Source organism: Chiloscyllium plagiosum, unplaced genomic scaffold (assembly GCF_037043375.1).
Source record: "Chiloscyllium plagiosum isolate Xiang-an unplaced genomic scaffold, Cpla_swu_hap1 HiC_scaffold_53X, whole genome shotgun sequence".
In the NCBI taxonomy this organism is placed as follows: domain Eukaryota; kingdom Metazoa; phylum Chordata; class Chondrichthyes; order Orectolobiformes; family Hemiscylliidae; genus Chiloscyllium; species Chiloscyllium plagiosum.
This window is the reverse complement of record NW_028270191.1, coordinates 25,218,200-25,239,277: the sequence shown is the minus strand read 5'-3', so window position 1 is coordinate 25,239,277 and position 21,078 is coordinate 25,218,200. Positions and strand designations below refer to the sequence as shown.

The window sequence follows — 21,078 nt, the reverse complement described above, 5'->3', positions numbered from 1 at the left end:
CAGTGGAAGTTGTTGAGGCAGGTACATTAACAACATTTAAAAGGCATTTGGATAAATGCATGGATAGGAAAGGTTTAGAAGGATATGGGCCAAGTGCAGGGAAATGGGATTAACATAGATAGACATTTTGGTCGGCATGGACCCGTTTGGGCCAAAGGACTTGTCTCCGTTGTAGGACTCTATGACTCCTGAGAGATTAACTGCAATCCTGAATTAGCAACTGCACGTACACTGGAAACATGTTGCAGTTCTTGCTTCCTTGCAAAGAAGTCAAATATTTGTTTTTAGGTCAACTCTATTCAAACTGATTGATGACTTCTACAATCAGAACAATTGCAAGCCACTGAAGTCTGTACATTGAATAAACCCAGCCCATCAAAGAGTGATGCACGTCAGCTGGGAGATAAATATCAGGCAAGGTGAACACTAATTGCGTTTGGTTCTTGTGTGTGGATTCTGAAATATTGTCCATTGAAGGGAGCTATAATTACCCCACTGGCCACATTAAATACTCTCAAATTAGATACAGCATTGGTTGGTTGCGGAGCACTGCTACCATCGTCTGGCCCAACTTCAGAAGGTGAAAGTGAGGACTGCAGATGCTGGAGATCAGAGTCCAGATTAGAGTGGTACTGGAAAAGCACAGCAGGTCAGGCAGCATCCGAGGAGCAGGAAAGTCGACATTTCGGGCAAAAGCCTTAATCAGGAACAGAGGCAGGGAGCCTCTCCCTCACCACCCAACGCCTGGAGGAAGAACGCCTCATCTTCCGCCTCGGAGCACTTCAACCCCATGGCATCAATGTGGATTTCACCAGTTTCCTCATTTTCCCTTCCCCACCTCGCCCCAGCTCCAGCCTTCCAGCTCAGCACCGCCCTCATGACCTGTCCTACCTGCTTATCTTCCTTTCCACCTATCCAGTCCACCCTCCTCTCTGACCTATCATCTTCATCCCAACCCCTATTCACCCATTGTACTCTTTGCTACCTTCCCCCACCCTCCTCTCTGACCTATTACCTCCATCCCCACCCCCATTCACCTATTGTACTCTTTGCTACTTTCTCCCCACCCCCACCCCCCTCTCATTTATTTCTCCATCCTGCAGGCTCCCTGCCTCTATTCCTGATGAAGAGCTTTTGCCCAAAACGTCGATTTTCCTGCTCCTCGGATGCTGCCTGACCTGCTGTGCTTTTCCAGCAACACTCTAATCTAGACTCTGATCTCCAGCAGGTAAAAACAAGGACTGCAGATGCTGGAAACCAGAATCTAGATTAGAGTGGTGCTGGAAAAGCACAGTAGGTCAGGCAGCATTGAGGACAGGAAAATCGACGATTCGGGCAAAAGCCCTACACCCTGCAGGCTCCCTGCCTCTATTCCTGATGCAGGGCTTTTTCCCGAAATGTTGATTTTTCTGCTCCTCGGATGCTGCCTGACCAACTTCAGAAGGGTCAACCCTACAGCATTCAATTTTTGGAGAGGTTTTTCTTATGTGTTGTGCTACTAAATATTCTTTCTCACCCTTGGTCTTGGCTATTCTGGGACTCCAGGTGTCAGTTAAAAGAATTAGGTTCAACTGCATTGCAATACTTTGCTCCCTGAAGATTATGAAATACAGCTATTAAGATCACTCACATATGCTTGGGTTGTACTGAATGCTTTCAGATGTTGATTGATTTATGTGCATCTGAGAAAATAATCCGAATTTCTGTTCATAATGCAATTGCTTGCCACTTAGTGAAAGATACAAGCTCTTACATACTATTGTCTGATACCGGAAGAGCTACCAGGACATATCTGTGATCAGTGGAATACTTCCAGTTAGAAAGCATAAATCAGTTTTACTACTGACTAACTCTTCTTCTTGCTTTTGGGCTGAGTGGGGTTAGTGATGGTTGGGTGAGAGAAGCTTCGATTCTTATTAAGTCACAGAAAATAGTCACTGGAATTGCTCTTTCTTTTTCTCAAGATATTGTGACCTCCAGGCCAGATTTACACTGGGTGAGCACTGGAATAGAATTCCACAGGTACAGGCCACATCTTGGCTCAGGCTTAGTGCAGAGCACACTCATCTTTGAGTCTAAAATTTGTGGATTTAAATTCCACTGCACAGATGTGAGCAAATGATCTTGGTTGAAAATCTAGCGCTGCATTGTTTTGGGAAATAGATGCTCCATTGCTTTTGCTTTTTATAACTTTTTCAGCCGCCACAAATCAGATCTTAGTCTCATTAAAAACAAAATACAACAGATGCTGAAAATCTGAAACAAATATAGAGACTGCTGGAGATACTCAGCAAATTTAGAGAGGAAAATAGAGTTATCATTTCAAGCTCAAACTCTTCAGAATTGAAGAAGAGTCATACTGGACTCGAAAAATTAATTCTGTTTTTCTCCTCACAGATGCTGCCAGATCTGCTGAGTTTCTCCAGTATTCTCTGCATTTAGTTCTCAGTTTGCTATAGAAGAAGAAGCTATGGATGTAGGTTTGCTCACTGAGCTGGAAGGTTCATTTTCAGACTTTTCGTCACCATACTAGGTAACATCATCAGTGAGCTTCCGGATGAAGCACTGGTGGCATGGCCCACTTTCTGTTTAGGTTTCCTTGTGTTGGTGATGTCATTCCTTGTGGTGAGATCATTTCCCATTCTTTTTCTCAGGGGGTGGTAAATGGGATCCAAGTCAATGTGTTTGTTGATAGAGTTCCGGTTGGAATGCCATGCTTCTAGGAATTCTTGTGCGTGTCTCTGTTTGGTTTGTCCTAGGATGGATGTGTTGTCCCAGTTGAAGTGGTGTTCTTCCTCATCCATATGTAAGGATACTAGTGAGAGTGGGTCATGTGTTTTTTGTGGCTAGTTGATGTTCATGAATCCTGGTGGCTAGTTTTCTGCCTGTTTGTCCAATGTAGTGTTTGTTACAGTCCTTGCGAGGTATTTTGTAAATGCCATTAATTTTGCTTGTTGTTTGTATAGGGTCTTTCAAGTTCATTAGCTGCTATTTTAGTGTGTTTGTGGGCTACAATGATGCCAAGAGGTCTGAGTGGTATTCCTGATGAAGGGCTTTTGCCCCAAACGTCGATTTTATTGCTCCTCGGATGCTGCCTGAACTACTGTGCTCTTCCAGCACCACTAATCCAGAAAGTGAGTAGTTTAGCAGTCATGTCCAAGATGTCTTTGATGTAGGGGAGAGTGGCTAGGGTTTCCAGACGTGTTTTGTCTGCAGTTCTTGCAAGAGCTGTAACAAACACTACATTGGACATACAGGCAGAAAACTAGCCACCAGGATACATGAACATCACCTGGCCACAAAAAGACATGACCCACTCTCACTAGTATCCTAACATACAGATGAGGCAGGACACTACTTTGACTCGGACAACACATCCATGCTAGGACAAGCCAAACAGAGACATGCACGAGAATTCCGAGAAGCATGGCATTCCAACCAGAACTCTGTCAACAAACACATTGACATGCATCCTGTTTACCATCCCCTGAGAAAAAGAACAGGAAATGGCCTCACCACATGAAATGACGTCACCGCAGGAAATGACATCACCAACCCAAGGAAACCTAAACACATAAATAGAAAGCAGCCCATACCACCAGTGCTTCATCCGGAGGCTACTGATGATATTACCTAGTATGGTGACGAAATGTCTGTAAACGAACCTTCCAGCTCAGCGAGCAAACCTACATCCAGAACCTCAACCTGAGCTCCAAACCTTCTCAAAATATGCTAAGAAGAAGCTAGTTATTTTATAAGTATCTTGTAAGTGAATAAGATTTATAGATTTAGATTACTTACAGTGTGGAAACAGGCCCTACAAGTCCACACCGACTCTCCGAAGAGTAACCCACCCAGACCCATTCCCCTACATTTACCCCTTCACCTAACACTACGGGCAATTTAGCATGGCCAATTCACCTAACCTGCACATTTTTGGACTATGGGAGAAAACCAGAGCACCCGGAGGAAACCCATACAGACACAGGGAGAATGTGCAAACTCCACACAGACAGTTGCCTGAGGCGGGAATTGAACCCAGGTCTCTGGCGCTGTGAGGCAGCAATGCTAACCACTGTGCCACCCATTGTGCCACTGTGCCGCCCATTTATTCTATTCCTAATGTACAAAATAGTATAGCAACTGGTTGTAATGTTAGTAAAATATATAAAAACAAAAATAGATATATAATTACATAAAATAATTAAGGAGCCAATTAGAACATGTTAAGGATAGTGAGGCAGGTGATTTAACACAGCTGCAGCATGTGGGAACTCCTAGATTCCAGTTTGATCTGAGGCACATATGTCTGTAGTAAGTGTTTGAAGTTTAAGGAGCTTGTGGGAGGTTGCAGTGCACAACGTAGTTGTTGCTTTTCATAAATTACAATAGTGATCATACTTCCCTGATCCTTGGCTTACCTTATATAAACACACAGATGCACTTTCTGGCAGAGGTCACTTCCTAGGAATCAGGAAGAGGGGACTAGGCAGTGAACATTTAAAACAAATTGTGGCATTTGAGGTTTTTCGAAATCTTGAACAGTACTATGACTGAAATGAGAATATGTATACAGTAAAGCTTTGCAGAAAGCCATATTCAAAGTATGCAGGCGATCTTGGAAGCTGAGCCTACTGGTCACTTCTTGGCAGCTGACAGGGCAGCTGCTTTAGTTTTACATTTAAGCTGGAATGATTCTAATGACCTGTTTCCTATAGAAACAGAAGAAGAGAGGAAAAATAAACTACACTGAGTCCCCATCTCAGTGTGCAGAATTAGCATTGGCACTGATTGACACTAGATGGATACTGTCCTTTTTGGGTTGAAGTAACGAATGTGAGAGAGGAGGTCATTCACTTTTTAATGGGCATGAGAAGAAACTGTTAGCACTGCATCAGAGTTAGTCGAGTAGAGAAAAAGCAACAGACAACAACAATATACAACCATATTTTAAAGGTTCTTATGGAAGAAATGCATTTTATTGTTACAAGCTATTATTTCTAACACCAGTCACTGCTGGTGTTGTTTCATATGTGAACAAAGAGTGGGGATGGGGGAGAATTTCCTCTGTGCTCTTCATATAAAGAAATTGTTAATGTTACAGAATGTATTGGACTTTCCTGCTCACAAAAAGAAAACCTTCTTGTTTTGTGGCCTGGATGCTAGTGCTGTCAAAATATTTGCTTGGTAATGTTTGAGACCTGCCAGCAGCACATGTTGAAATTTCAATAGTCAGTGTGTGTTGAATTTCTGCAAGAGAGGACATTTGTGCCTCATGGAGTTTAAAGTTGGAAACATGGAACAATTTCACATATAAGGAACATCTTCACCTCTATTCACACCCATATGATGGAGTTTGATATCCAGAATTTGATGCAGTGCTAATGTCTGAGTGATAATTCAGAGGAAGCAGCCCCAGCTCAACAGATATTACCACTATTGCACATATTATTTGGTCCTGACTCATTTCAGTACTCATTGAGTCTGCCATCACTGTGAAATGTACTGATGGTTACCCATACTCCTTTGTGTTGGTGAAATTGCCCTATGCTTTTAAATAGATCGGAATATCTAGACTACTTGTTGAGTCAAGGAAAATATATGATCAAAGTGTATCATTTGTAATTTTATTCATCATGTTGTTCTCACACTCATTGTGAAGTTAATCTGCAGAATAAGCTGTCATGTTTTTAAAAGATATTAATGGAAAGTGCTGAAGAGAAGAATGAAAGAAAACTGAGAAGGATTTGAGGATAAATTATTGAATTCCAAGCTCTCACCAGGGAGTCTTACTCCAGGATATGGGGATAATCCCTTCAAATGTGGTTCCTGAAAATGACAGAAGACCTGGCTAGTTTTCATTTGTCTGCCTCACACATCCCCAAATAGGGGGCACTGAGGGCAATTTTACCAATGCTCTCAGCTGAAATCAGCAAAATCCACAAATTTGGGCTCTTTAATTTTCTGGACAGTTCAGTTACTTAGTATAAAATGAACAGGAGGAATGATGTAATGTTCAGAGGGTACTGAATCTGTATTGGAATGATGATTATGTAGAATTACTCAGTACTTAAAGCAGAGAAACAGGCCATTCAGCCCAACAGGTCTGTGCCACTGGTTATGCTCTACACAAGCCTCCTTCTATCTAACACCATCATCATCTCCATTTTTCTTATTCCTTTGTCTCTCATGTTAATTCAGCTCCCTTCTTAAATGCATCCACACAATTCACTTCAACCACTCCCTTTACTCATGAGTAGCACATTGTCACCATTCTGGTTAGCTCATTTGGTTAGATGGCATGTATATGGTTCAGAATAATGCAACAGTATTGATTTCAGTTTCCATTCAGGATGAGGTTGACCTGGGAGTTGCCTTCTTGCTCTGTCCCCAAGAGTGGAAGCAATGATAAACCACAACTGACAGAAACCATCAAGAAAACAGCTCAGGATGAAGTATCTGCAGATAATGAACCAGGGGACCTACCTTTAGGCAAAGCACACATGTCACGGTGACAGAAGTGGGACAAACTTGTGATATATTCTGATGAAGTTGGTAAATCTGGTCTCATAGTTTTCTGTTTAAAAAAAGACCCTGCAATATTGAAATTAAGCAATTAATTGGAGGAGGTTGTGCACGAAATGCAAAAAGCTAGCACACAGGTGCAGCCGGTAAGCAGGAAGGCTAATGGAATGTGGGCCCTTATTTCAAGGTGGTTGGAGTATAAGAGTAGGGAAGCCTTACTGCACCTGTACAAGGTGCTGGGGAGACCACATCTGGAGTACTGTGAGCAGTTTTGGTCCCTTATTTAAGGAAAGATATTATTCATTCGACGTAGTTCGGAGAATGTTCACAACAATTATCTCTGATACAGAGGGATTGCCTTATGAGCAAAGGCTAAAGAGATTGGGACTCTACTTCTTGGAGTTTAGAGGAATGAGAGGTAATCTCATTGAAACGGACAGGATTTTTAAAGGGCTTGACAGGGTAAATGCTGAAAAAACGTTTCACCTTATGGGACAGTCAAGGACTAGAGGGCATAGTCTCAGAATAAAGTGGCACCAATTTAAGACAAGGGTGAGGAGGAATTTCTTCTCTCAGAGGGTTGAGAGTCTTTGGAACTGCTTGCCACAGGGAGCTGTGGGGGCAGAGTCCTGGTGTATATTGAAAGCCGAGATAGATTCTTGATCAGTAAGGAAATCAAGAGTTATGGGGAAAGGGCAGTGAAATAACTCCATGAAGGTAGGTATCCCGTCACCAAGTCACGCTTTATTTACATGTGCATAGTACATGACACTGACCCAGCCAGCTCAGGATCACCTCTTACAGTGAACAGAACTCCTGACACTCCTGCTTTGAAATTCTAATAAGCAAATACTATTTTTTGATTAACTGGTTTAAATAGGATGCATTGTGTAGCTTTGGGACATATCTCATTACTGCACTAGTTGTACCATTGACTGAGCCACATATTCAAATTCCAACCAATATCCCTGCTTAAGCCATTGATGTTCCTTATCACTGAACAAAGCATGAATATTTTGTTTAAACATTGTTTGCTTAATAATTGATTTCATTGATCAGTAAATCATAGATACAACACAGAGGATGGCTTGTTTGGCCCATTATATCTTTGTTGACTCTATGAAAGAGTCATCCAATTGGTCCCACTCCTTTCTGCTCTTTCCCTGTAGCCCTGCAAATGTTATCTCATCAAGTGTTCAATCAGTTCCCCTTTTCAACGTTCTAATTGAATCTGCTTCGGTCATCTGCTTTCTCAGGTAGGGCATTCTCAATGACAACAACTCACTGTGCTTTTAAAAAAGGTTTTTCTCCTGTCACCTGGTAATGAATGTGTGAATTGCAGTACTTGTGTCTTTTGAAAGATCATATATATATCAACCACTCGACATTCATCAAACCTCTCTATTCCTTCATTAAAACATTTAAATCAAGTTAGTCAAACATGAATTGCCTTTAACAAACCTGTGCTGACTTTCATTTCTTACTGTACTTTTCCAAATGTCAATTAACTTTGCCTGAGATGACTGTCTCAAAGTTTCCCTAAAACTGACATTGTGCAGACTAGCTTAGAGTTTCTAGTATTATCACTCTTCCTTTCTTAAATGGGCTCTAACCCTAATCCTCACCCAAGTGCTTTAAGGACTTTATTCTTGTTTTTAAATCGTATGACCTTTAACCTCAGGAAAATGACCCATGTGTGCAACTCTTCAATGCACTTTTCATGCTGCATGTTAAGTTGAATATTTCTCTACTTTTTCACTGCTGACTTCCTTTTTTATTTTCTATTCCTCTCAGAGGCCTTTGTAAACAGCCAGGAGTGGACGCTAAGTCGCTCAGTCCCAGAGCTCCGGTTGGTAAGTTTGCCTTTTTGTTGCTCCTCAATCATAAGCCTAACAGCTGCCATTTTGGCTGTTACTGTAGGAACTGGTTTGTGCCCTTGATTTTGAGATATATTGCTGTGAAACACTGAGTGTGATTAAAAAATACAGGGTAAGAAATGGCTATTGAGCATTCCAACCTCATGGCTTGAAGAGTTCATGAAACTTGAGATCAAAGTTCAGGCAGTTTATGCAAACATCCAACAGGCAGTATTCGGACCCTGAGCATACTCCCAGTACATCTATTGCTTCACACACACATCCCTACCACCATTGCACCCCAACCCCCCAATCCCCCAAAACGCAAACACCACTGAATTTTGTGACCAGCATTTCTGTCTCATACTTACTGCAGGGCTCCAGCGAGGCTCAGCACAGGCTAGAAGCGCAACATCTCATTTTCTGCTTGTGGACCCGTCAGCCTTCAGGACTCAACATCGACATCAATCATTTTAGAGCCTGAATACCTTCTTCCATGTCCTTTACCCAGCCCCACACCCCACCAGACCGTTTTCACTTTCATGGTCCTGCTTATCAGCTTTTCTCCTTCTCTGATTTACGATTAACAATCCCTTTGTCTGGCTAACTTTCTTTCTCTATCTCCACCTATCCACTCACTCCTTTTCTCCCCACCCTCTTCCATCAGTATATATTCCACCTTTTCATAGCTACTGTCAGTTCTGAAGAAGAGTCATAGAGATGTACAGCACGGAAACAGATTCTTCAGTCCAACTCGTGCATGCCAACCAGATATCCTAAACTAATCTCGTCCCATTTTTCAGCACTTGACCCATAGCCCTCTAAACCGTTCTGATTCATATACAGAGAATATCAGATTATCCGGCAAGATCACAAGGTCCCGATGCTTGGCTAAACAATGTTGTCCGGCATCGATTATCCGGAATTCAATTAATTGAATGAAATACTCCTCGCCTGTGTCCTTTGGATAATCAAGGTTCCTCTGTACACATCCAGATGCCTTTTAAATGTTGTAATTGTACCAGCCTCCAGCACTTCCTCTGGCAGCCCACTTCATACACGTACCACCCTCTGCGTGAAAAAGTTGCCCCTTAGATCCCTTTTATATCTTTGCCCTCTCACCCTAAACCTATGACCTCTAGTTTGGACTCCCCCACCTCAGGAAAAAGATATTGTCTATTTATCCTATACATGCCCCTCATGATTTTATAAACCTCTATCCCCTCAGCCTCTGATGCTGCAGGGAAAACAGCCCCAGCCTATTCAGCCTCTCCCTATAGCTCAAACCCTCCAACCCTGGCAACATCCTTGTAAATCTTTTCTGAATCCATTCAAGTTTCCCAACATCCTTCTGATAGGAAGGAGACTAGAATTGCATGCAATATTCCAAAAGTGGCCTAACCAATGTCCTGTACAAGCGTAATATGACCTCCCAACGCCTATACGCAATACTCCGACCAATAAAGGAAATTATACCAAACACCTCCTTCACTATCTTATCTACCTGCGACTCTACTTTCCAAGGAACTATAAATCTGCATTCCAAAGCCTGTTGTGTTCAGCAACACTCCCCAGGACCTTACCATTAAGTCTATAAGTCCTGCTCTGGTTTGCTTTTCCAAAATGTAACACCTCACATTTATCTAAATTAAACTCCATTTGCCACTCCTCAGCCTTGGCCCATCTGATCAAGATCCCATTGCACTCTGAGGTAATCTTCTTCGCTGTCCACTACACCTCCAATCTTGGTGTCACCTGCAAACTTACTAACTATATCTTCTATGATTCCTGAAGAAGGGCTTATGCCCGAAACGTCGATTCTCCTGTTCCCTGGATGCTGCCTGACCTGCTGCGCTTTTCCAGCAACACATTTCCAGCTCTGATCTCCAGCATCTGCAGACCTCACTTTCTCCTTCTATGTTCACAGCCAAATAATGAAAAGCAGTGGACCCAGCACTGATTCTTGTGGCACACCACTGGTCACAGGCCTCCACTGTGAAAAACAACCCTCCGCCACCACTCTCTGTCTTCTACCTTCAAGCCAGTTCTGTATCCAAATGGCTAGTTCTCCCTGTATTCCATGATATCGAACCTTGCTAACCAGTCTCCCACGAGCAACCTTGTTAAACGCCTTACTGAAGTCCACATATATCATGTCTACTGCTCTGCCCTCATTAGTCCTCTTTATTACTTCTTCAAAAAACTCAATCAAACTTGTGAGACATGATTTCCCATGCACAAAGCCATGCTGACTATCCCTAATCAGCCCTTGCCTTTCCAAATACATGTACATCCTATCCCTCAAGATTCCTTCCAACAACTTGCTCACCATCGATGTCAGGCTCACTGGTCTATAGTTCCCTGGCTTTTCCTTACCACCTTTCTTAAAAAGTGGTCCCACATTAGCCAACCTCCAGTCTTCCAGCACCTCACCCGTGAGTATCGATGATACAAATATCTCAGCAAGGGGCCCAGCAATCTTCCCTAGCTTACCACAGAGTTCTAAGGAACACCTGATCAGATCCTGGGGATTTATCCACTTTTATGCATTTTAAGATATCCAGCACCTCCTCCTCTGTAATATGGACATTTTTCAAGATGTCACCATCTATTTCCCCACATTCTGTATCTTCCATGCCCTTTTCCACAGTAAACACTTGCAAAATATGTGGTTAGTATCTCCCTCATCTCTGCGGTTCTAAACACAGGCTGCCTTGCTGATCTCTGAGGGGCCCTATTCTCTCCCTAGCTACCCTTTTGTCCTTAATGTATATATAAAATCCCTTTGGATTCTCCTTAATCCTATTTTCCAAAGCTATCTCATATCCTTTTTTTGCCCTCCTGATTTCCCTCTTAAGTATACTCCTACTGCCTTTATACTCTTCTAAGGATTCACTCAATCTCTCCTGTCTATACCTGACATATGCTTCTTTCTTTTTCTTAACCAAAATCTCAATTTCTATAGTCATCCAGCATTCCCTACACCGACCAGCCTTTCCTTTCACCCGAACAGGAATATACTGTCTCTGGGCTCTAGTTATATCATTTTTGAAGGCTTCCCATTTTCCAGCCATCCCTTTATCTGTGAACATCTGCCCCCATGAACTTTTGAAAGTTCTTGCCTAATACCTTCAAAATTAGCCTTCCTCCAACTTAGAACTTTAAATTTTTGATCTGGTCTATCCTTTTCCATCACTATTTCAAAACTAATAGAATTATGGTCGCTGGCCCCAAAGTGCTCCCCCACTGACACCTCCCCCACCTGCCCTGCCTTATTTCCCAAGAGTAGGTCAAGTTATGCATTTTCTCTAGTCGGTACATCCTCGTACTAAATCAGAAAATTGTCTGGTACACACTTAACAAATTCCTCTCCATCTAAACCATTAACACTTTCGCCACTGGACTCGAAACATTAACTCTGCTTTCTCTCTGCAGATGCTGCCAGACCTGCTGAGTTTCTCTAGCAATTTCTGTTTTTGCTGAAATTGACAGTTTGCCTGATGATGGACAGATCATTTTTGATGGTCAATATGAGCCAGTTGGTCCAAAGGATAGTCTCTAAAAGTGGGCAAAATAACTCCACAGAGGCCGGTATCCTATCACCAAGCCACCCTTTATTTACCTGTGGAGAGACCTGAACACTGATCCAGCTGTCAATATGTGAGAATGTCTGACAAGTTTTGTTTTGAAAAAAAAAACACCATTGCATTTGAACTTTATCCAATATATCCACCACCAGGAAAAACACCATGTGGCCAGTGAACTATTAACAAGCAAAGCCTGACAAGGGCAATGCCGATGGGAAAAAGTAAAGGGAGGAGGTAGGAATTAAATCAAAATGGACTTCGAGGGGAAGTAAAGAACTCCGATACCCACGGTGCCCTTCTGTCCCTAAAGGCATCGAGAGCATAGGTGGAGACCACATGCTTTCTCTCCTGGACACTTGGGCTTGAACATAACCACGGAAGTGGCGCATGCAGTCCTGTTCTTATCTGTCAGCCAGGCATTCCCGATTTTGGGCTATTTCTGGTTCAATCAGGAAACTCATAGTTTATGACGTCCACCTGGCTGACTTTGTTACAAGCACTCCAACTCCCCCTCTGAGTCTGAGGACATAGGCTGATTCTTCTTCTTGTAGCTCCTCCTGAGGCATTTTAGCAATGGGTCAGGTTCCTCCAATTCTGCTGTAGATACGGACAGTGTGTAACGCTCACCTCTTATGCCTGGAGCATCTTGGAAGAAACTCATTATCCTCTTCGGGTGACAAAGGCATTGAGGTGGCAACATCCGCCATGTCCGTTTCAGATTCTGAGGTCTCTTGAACACTTGATGCAGAGGGAGAACCCAGGGGATTCACCAGCCTTTCTGACTATTTTGAGAAGTCAGGCACATTTCGCTCCTGCCCTTTTTTCAAGTTTGCAGCTTTCATATGGGCTTCATGCTTGTTCAGGACTGTCGACCCTACCCGAACTTCATGTGTCACTGGACCTGACCTTGCGTTGACTATGCCCCTTACCCATGCAGGGCCATTTCTGTGATTTCTCCACCAAACTTCATTCCCTGAATTAAACTGTCTCTCTCGCTTAGTGGAGTCCGGCAGTGGTGTTCCTGATGCAGTTTCAAGCCCTGGTCAACATGTCAGGTGCCTTCACTCCTTTGATAGCCCCTAGACTTTCCTGAAAAACCTCCAGGTATGTAATTAGGAATTCACGCAGGCAGCCATTCTCTAATCAAAAAATGTTGAGCCAATCAGGGTGAATCTTTCTCAACTAATTTCGCCCCATTAAGCTTGGGCCCAAACATTTACGGCAATCAGTGGTAACTAAACCAGTTGTTCTCAGAAAGGACCAGAACTGAAGTTGTACCTTTCCTTTGTGAAGGTTCCCCAATGTAGATTCTCAGTCTAGCTGAGGCCTTGCGCAAACGTAAGAGTTAGAGTCCAGAACAAATTTTGTTAAAGATTTGTTCTGTGATCGCTGAAACGGCCATGCCTGTACTGACCTCTATTAGAACCGTGTGACCATTTAACCAGATGTTTGTTTTTATTGGTTCTGATTGGGATGTTGCTAAGCAATTTAACTGTTCCAAACCAGATGTAAGTGGGATTTCCAGGGTGTGCACTTGCCTGGATACCGGCCTATGAGTTCCCTTGCTCAGTTTAGGTCAAGTGTGCCTGTTTTGCGGTCTTGAGAATGCATACCGGCAGCAACTACAGTGGCTTGCAGGTCCATATCCTGAAGAAAAGGTTAACTGTTTGGCTGAGGCTTGGCTTTGATTTGGGGTTTTGTTGTGGGCTGACCTAGAGTACCTCTGTTCTGGAATTGTCCTGAGTGAGGCTATACAGTTGTCTTCTCTCAAGTGGTGTCCTCCAAGCTCAGTCAGCCTGGCAAGGGTGTCCACTTCCATTGGAATACCCTGTAATTCATATGCTCCACTTGCCGCATTTTCCCCTAGTTCTCAAATTGATGAGTAAAAACAATGGCATCTCAGAATTAGAGGAGGCTTGGGGTTATAGTATTCCTTAACTAAATCCCTCAACTTCTGAAAAGTGTTTGTATCTGGTGCCTCAGTTAGGCTCCTAATAACCTAAAAGGCTACTGGTCCACATGCTGTCTGGAGAATTACTCAATGGCCCAACATTCACTGCTCTCTGTGAAAGAGAATTCCAAAGCTTAATGACTCTTTGAAAGAAGAACTCTCTCCTCAACTCTGTCTTGAATGGGAGACCTGTTATTTTGAAACTCTGCTCCTAGTTCTCGACTCTCCCAAAAACACAAACATTATCTCAGCATCTGTCCTGTCAAGCCCCCCGAGAAGCTTGTATGTTTTCAATAAGATCGTCTCTCATTCTTTTTAAATTCCAATAAGTATCGGCCCAACCTGCTCAACCTTTCTTCATAAGGGAAACTCTTTCATCTCTGCAATAAGCCAAGTGAATATTCTCTGAACTGTTTAGAGGGAAATCAGGAGGGCAAAAAGGGGACATGAGATAGCTTTGGCAAATAGAATTAAGGAGAATCCAAAGAGTTTTTACAAATACATTAAGGACAAAAGGGTAACAAGGGAGAGAATAGGGCCTCTCAAAGATCAGCAAGGCAGCCTTTGTGTGGAGTCGCAGGAGATGGGGCAGATACTAAATAAGTATTTTGCATCAGTATTTACTGTGGAAAAGGATATGGAAGATATAGACTGTAGGGAAATAGATGGTCACATCTTTCAAAATGTCCATATTACAAAGCAGCAAGTGCTGGATGTCTTGAAACGGGTAAAGGTGGATAAATCCCCAGGACCTGATCAGGTGCACCCTAGAACTCTGTGGGAAGCTAGCGAAGTGATTGCTGGGCCTCTTGCTGAGATATTTGTATTATCGATACTCACAGGTGAGGTGCCAGAAGACTGGAGGTTGGCTAACGTGGTGCCACTGTTTAAGAAGCCAGGGAACTATAGACCAATGAGCCTTACGTCGGTGGTGGGCAAGTTGTTGGAGAGAATCCTGAGGGACAGGATGTACATGTATTTGGAAAGGCAAGGACTGATTAGGAATAGTCAACATGGCTTTGTGCACAGGAAATCATGTCTCACAAACTTGATTGAGTTCTTTGAGGAAGTAACAAAGAGGATTGATGAGGGCAGAGTGGTAGATGTGATCTATATGGACTTCAGTAAGGCGTTCGACAAGGTTCCCCATGGGAGATTGGTTAGCAAGGTTAGATCTCATGGAATACAGGGAGAACTAGCCATTTGGATACAGAACTGGCTCAAAGGTAAAAGACAGAGGGTGGTGGTGGAGGGTTGTTTTTCAGACTGGAGGCCTGTGACCAGTGGAGTGCCTAGGAGAAAGTGAGGACTGCAGATGCTGGAGATCAGAGCTTAAAAATGTGTTGCTGGAAAAGCGCAGCAGGTCAGGCAGCAACCAAGGAGAAGGAGAATCGACGTTTTGGGCATAAGCCCTTCTTCAGGAATCAGTGGAGTGCCACAAGGATTGGTGCTGGGTCCTCTACTTTTTGTCATTTACATAAATGATTTGGATGCGAACATAAGAGGTACAGTTAGTAAGTTTGCAGATGACACCAAAATTGGAGGTGTAGTGGACAGTGAAGAGGGTTATCTCAGATTACTACAGGATCTTGACCAGATGGGCCAATGGGCTGAGAAGTGGCAGATGGAGTTTAATTCAGATAAATGCGAGGTGCTGCATTTTGGGAAAGCAAATCTTAGCAGGACTTATACACTTAATGGTAAGGTCCTAGGGAGTGTTGCTGAACAGAGACCTTGGAGTGCAGGTTCATAGCTCCTTGAAAGTGGAGTCACAGGTAGATAGGATAGTGAAGAAGGCGTTTGGTATGCTTTCCTTTATTGGTCAGCGTATTGAGTACAGGACTTGGGAGGTCATGTGCGACTGTGCAGAACATTGGTTCGGCCACTGTTGGAATATTGCGTGGAATTGTGGTCTCCTTCCTATTGGAAAGATGTTGTGAAAGTTGAAAGGGTTCAGAAAAGATTTACAAGGATGTTGCCAGGGTTGGAGGATTTGAGCTATAGGGAGAGGCTGAACAGGCTGGGGCTGTTTTCCCTGGAACGTAGAAGGCTGAGGGGTGACCTTATAGAGGTTTACAAAATTATGAGGGGCATGAATAGGGTAAATAGGCAAAGTCTTTTCCCTGGGATGGGTGAGTCCAGAACTAGAGGGCATAGGTTTAGGGTGAGAGGGGAAAGATATAAAAGAGACATACAGGGCAGTGTTTTCACACAGAGGGTGGTACGTGTATGGAATGAGCTGCCAGAGGAAGTGGTGGAGGCTGGTACAATTGCAACATTTAAGAAGCATTTGGATGGGTATATGAATAGGAAGGATTTGGAGGAATATGGGCCAGGTGCTGGCAGGTAGGACTAGATTGGGTTGGGATATCTGGTCGGCAGGAACAGGTTGGACTGAAGGGTCTGTTTCCATGCTGTACATCTTTATGACTCTATGACTCAAACATGTTCCTCCTGAAGTGAAATGGCAGGAACTGTGTACTCCAGGTGTGGTCCCGCCCTCACCCTGTAGTTGTAGCAAGAATTTCATACTTTAATGTTTCATCCCCTTTCCAATAAAGTTGACTTCTTATGATTCATGTGCAAGGACTACCAGATCCCTGTTTATTACAGCATTCTGCAATCTCTCTCAATTTGAATAATGTGCTGCTTTCTTCCTGTGAAAGTGAACAACCTCATGTTTTTGCACATTATACTCTATCTGCCATATTTTTGCCCATTCACTTAACCTATCTATATCCCCTTGCAGACTCTTTGAATTCTCCTTACAAATTATTTTCCTATCTGTCTTCATATCATCAGCAAACCTGGTGACAATATACTCTTCCCTTCAACCAAGTCAGTAACGTAGATTGTGAAGTTGTTCATTATTTACTTTGGGCCTGATGCTGATCCATGTTTCTTTTGCTGGTCATTCAAGACTTCATACTCCTGTTTCCTCCTATGACCTAAGACATGCTATCACTGCCTAAGGTTAAAAGGTTAAATGGGGAACTTTGCCAGAATTTGAACCAGCATTTTTTGCTATGAGACCAAGGCTCAACCAACTGACCATACTGTTCTTAAATGAGGATATGTGAAGAGATCTGTAACTTAATAGTATTATAACTTATAGTGCTGATGCTGTCTGGTAGAACTGCCAACAAAAAGAGCATTCAACTTGATTTCAAGTGGCTTAGCTTGTATCCCAGAGGGTGGTCACACTGGCTTAGCTTTATTGTTGTTCCCAGTCAGGCCACCAGATGGTGCATAATGATAATGTGTACAATTTTAAGAGACAGAGGAAGAGGGACAAAACTGGCATCCTTAATTGGTCTCACCTGAACTGTAGTTCTTCTGATTACAGTACTTATTGTCCACATGTAGGATCTCAACTAAATCTTCCTGGCTAGTGCAGATCATTAACAAGTTAGCAGTGGGAGGACAAAGGGCAGAAAAGCAGTCTGAATTGTTTAGTGGACAAGCTGGAAAAGGAACAGAGAAATAAGGTTCCAATATTACATAAAATCACATCGGGTCTACAACATAGAAACAGATTGTTCAGCTCAACTAGTCTGGGCCAATCTTTATGCTCCATGGAATCATAGAGGTCTACAGCACAGAAAAAGGCCTGTCTGCCCATCAAGTCTGCACTGGTCCAGAACAATCACCTGGCTATTCTCATCCCATTTTCATCCCATTCCCATTTCTCAAGACAAGCCTCATCCTAACTCCTCATTTAACCCCATTACTATAATCTTCTCTTCCATTCTCCCTCACGTATATCCAGTTTTCCTTTTCAATGTGTTGATACTATTCACCTTAACCACTTCCTGTGGTTGCCCACACAGTAATCCAGGTAAAACAAAATTCTCTTGAATTTTCTGTTAGGCTTATTACTTGCTATCTTGCATTCACAGAATCGTTATAATGCAGAAGGAGGCCAGTTGGCTTGTCATGTAAGCACCAGCTCTTCAAAGAAGCATCATGACCTAGATTAGATTAGATTCCCTACAGTGTGGAAACAGGCCCTTCGGCCCAACCAGTCCACACCAACCCTCCAAAGAGTAACCCACCCAGACCTATTTCCCTCTGACTAATGCACCTAACACTATGGGCAATTTAGCATGGCCAATTCACCTGACCTGCATACCTTTGGACTGTGGGAGGAAACCAGAGCAGCCGGAGGAAACCCACACAGACACAAGGAGAATGTGTAAACTCCACACAGACAGTCACCTGAGGCTGGAATTGAACCTGGGACCTTGGTGCTGTGAGGCAGCAGTGCTAACCACTGAGCCACCGTGCTGCCCGTTTAATTTAGATTAGATTAGATTCCTTACAGTGTGGAAACAGGCCATTTGGCCCACCCAGTCCACACCGACCATCCGAAGAGCAACCCACCCAGACCCACCTCCCCAATGATCAATACACCTAACACTATGGGCAATTTAGTATGGCCAATTCACCTAGCCTGCACATCTTTGGATTGTGGGAGGAAACTGGAGCACCTGGAGGAATCCCACGCAGACACGGGGAGAATGTGCAAGCTCCACACAGACAGTCACCCGAGGCTGGAATCGAACCTGTGAGGCAGCAGTGCTAACCACTGAGCCACCATGCTGCCCAGTAGTGCCAATGTCTTGCTTTTACTCCATGCCCTTGCACACTGTTTCTATACAAAAATCAGTCAGTGCCCTCTTGAATGCTTTTAGTTGGTGGCCCCCAGTTCTGGTTTCTTTCCACAAGCAGAAACATCATCTCTGTATCCAACTTATCAAAAGCTTTTTGTAATTTTGAAGACCTTCATCAGGTCAGCTCCTCAGCCTTTTCTAGAGAAAAGAACTCCAGCATTTTCAGTTTTTTATCACACTGTTTTGTCCTCTCAAAACTAGTCACATGCTTGTGAATGTACCAATTATGAACTAGAAGCTCTGTGATCTCATGGTTTTTCTTTCACAGGGATTGGTTGGTAGTCTGTGCAGTGGGAAGTCTGCACTTGTACATCGATACCTGACTGGCACCTATGTCCATGATGAGTCTCCAGAAGGTGAGTGCCATAGTTCCTTGGAGTTTTTAATGCCTTCTAGTAATTCAGGGCACAACTATAAATGCAAGCCATAACCGGGCTCTGTATTAAAATGTGCAGGAGTAAATATTTTGAATGTTGCGAAAAGTGATTATTGCCTTCATTTTATTTAGTTTTATGTTGCAAAATTTGTTCAGTACAAAATGGCTTGAAATACAAGTCATATCATTGGTTTCCGCCTGCCCCGAGTGTACCAAATAAGATCAGAAATTAGAAGAAACTTTTCTGCCATGATAGAGGAGGACACTCCCAGCTGTAGTTATCAAATGGACACTGATTAACTTCTTCAAAAGAGATCTGGATAACATATTGTTTGCAACAGCTGATTTTTTGGGTTAAGTATAGACTGAAATGATACTCTTGAACTTTGGATTTACTTTAATACAGTACCCCTCCAGGTACTGTCTAACCCATTTTTACAGTTTTCTTTTTTTAAAAAAGTAGACTGAGATGATGGATTACTGCATGGGACTTAATGGCTGTCTCATGGCTAGAGATGAAGGGATTAATGGAGTGAAGAAATTGGAATTGCTGAGTATTCTGGAAATTGGTCCTATACATTAAGGTTCATTATGGAATATTAATGGGACTTTTCCTCAGCAAGGTGAAGGAGTGGAACACTGTCTACGAAAGAATAAATTGTTCATGTACTGTGAAAGAGAGCAAGCTTGATGAGCTGAAAAGCCATTCCCAGTTTTCACTCAACTCTGTGCATGCACAACTGGGCAGAAACCTGGAAGGTGCCATGTGAGCTGTACTGTATTAAGTACTACGCAGGTGCAGCTGCACAAAAAAGTTTACATGTTACTGGGTATTGAAAAAACTGGCTGTGCATATCAATTAAATTGTACAGGGATTAATGGCCATTGCTCATTCCAGGCTTTCTTGTGTTCTTATGGCCAGTTGTTGATCTTCCTTGGGTGGAGCTCATAGGAAGATTTCTGTGGTATAATACTTCTGTCTTAAACCAACTGATCTTCCAACTCAGCCATAAGCACTGCTGCAGGAGATCCACTAATACTTTAGCAAATCTTCCAAGCTCACTTACAAATTAAAACCTGTCAGTGGGCGGCACGGTGGCACAGTGGTTAGCACTGCTGCCTCGCAGCGCCAGAGACCCGGGTTCAATTCCCGCCTCAGGCGACTGACTGTGTGGAGTTTGCACATTCTCCCCGTGTCTGCGTGGGTTTCCTCCGGGTGCTCCGGTTTCCTCCCACAGTCCTAAGATGTGCAGGTCAGGTGAATTGGCCATGTTAAATTGTCTGTAGTGTTAGGTAAGGGGTAAATGTAGGGGTATGGGTGGGTTGCGCTTCGGCGGGTCGGTGTGGACTTGTTGGGCCGAAGGGCCTGTTTCCACACTGTAAAGTAATCTAATCTAATCTGAATATTTTAAGATTTGTCCAGGGGAAGTCTCCAATTAGAGCTGTTCACATTACAAAAAAAAGCCTGGATATTGCTTTATTCTCAGTTTCAGTTTGTTTGGAGGCACTAGCTTTCGGAGCGCTGCTCCTTCATCAGGTAGTTGTGGAGCGGGACCGTGGGACACAGAATTTGTGGCAGGGGATTGCAGTGTCATGCAACTGGGATGATGTATTGAACAAACCTAGATTGTGAATGTGGGTTTGCTCGCTGAGCTGGAGGGTTCATTTTCGGACGTTTCGTCACCTTGCTGGGTGGCATCATCAGGGAGCCTCACCGCAGGTTCACTGATGATGTTGCCTAGTGAGGTGGTGGGGTGTCTGGGGGCGAGCCTTCCAGCTCAGCGAGCAAACTTACATCCAGAACCTCAACCTGCGCTACAAATCTTCTCAAAACTCACTAAAACCTAGATTGTTGTTTGGTCTTTCATCTTTTGGAATGGGTCGCAGATTTCGGTTCATTGATGTGAAAATCCCAGAGTTTCTTTTGCGTCACATTCTTGAGATAACTTAAGGTTTTGTTAGGAGTGACATCTCAGCTCAGTCAGTGCATTGCAGGTGTGAGGTTGGAGTCTGTCTGTGTCCCAGTCTTGAGTCAGACTGGTTCTATTTTCAAAGTGGAATTTACAAAATATCACATGAATTGACTGCCTGCATGTTGTGCATTGTTTGA

At 43.3% G+C, this 21,078-nt stretch overlaps 1 protein-coding gene across 4 annotated transcripts in view; it reads left to right on the top strand.

Moving 5' to 3' along the window:
* LOC122543279 (arf-GAP with GTPase, ANK repeat and PH domain-containing protein 1-like) overlaps window positions 1–21,078 on the top strand; it is a 203,688-nt gene that overhangs the window by 93,252 nt on the left and 89,358 nt on the right. For all 4 annotated transcript variants that reach the window (XM_043681772.2, XM_043681770.2, XM_043681769.2 and 1 more), the window contains exons 2-3: window positions 8,320–8,378; window positions 18,861–18,948. In XM_043681772.2, coding sequence (XP_043537707.2) covers window positions 8,320–8,378; window positions 18,861–18,948 — 147 coding nt within the window. The remainder of the gene's footprint in view (window positions 1–8,319; window positions 8,379–18,860; window positions 18,949–21,078) is intronic.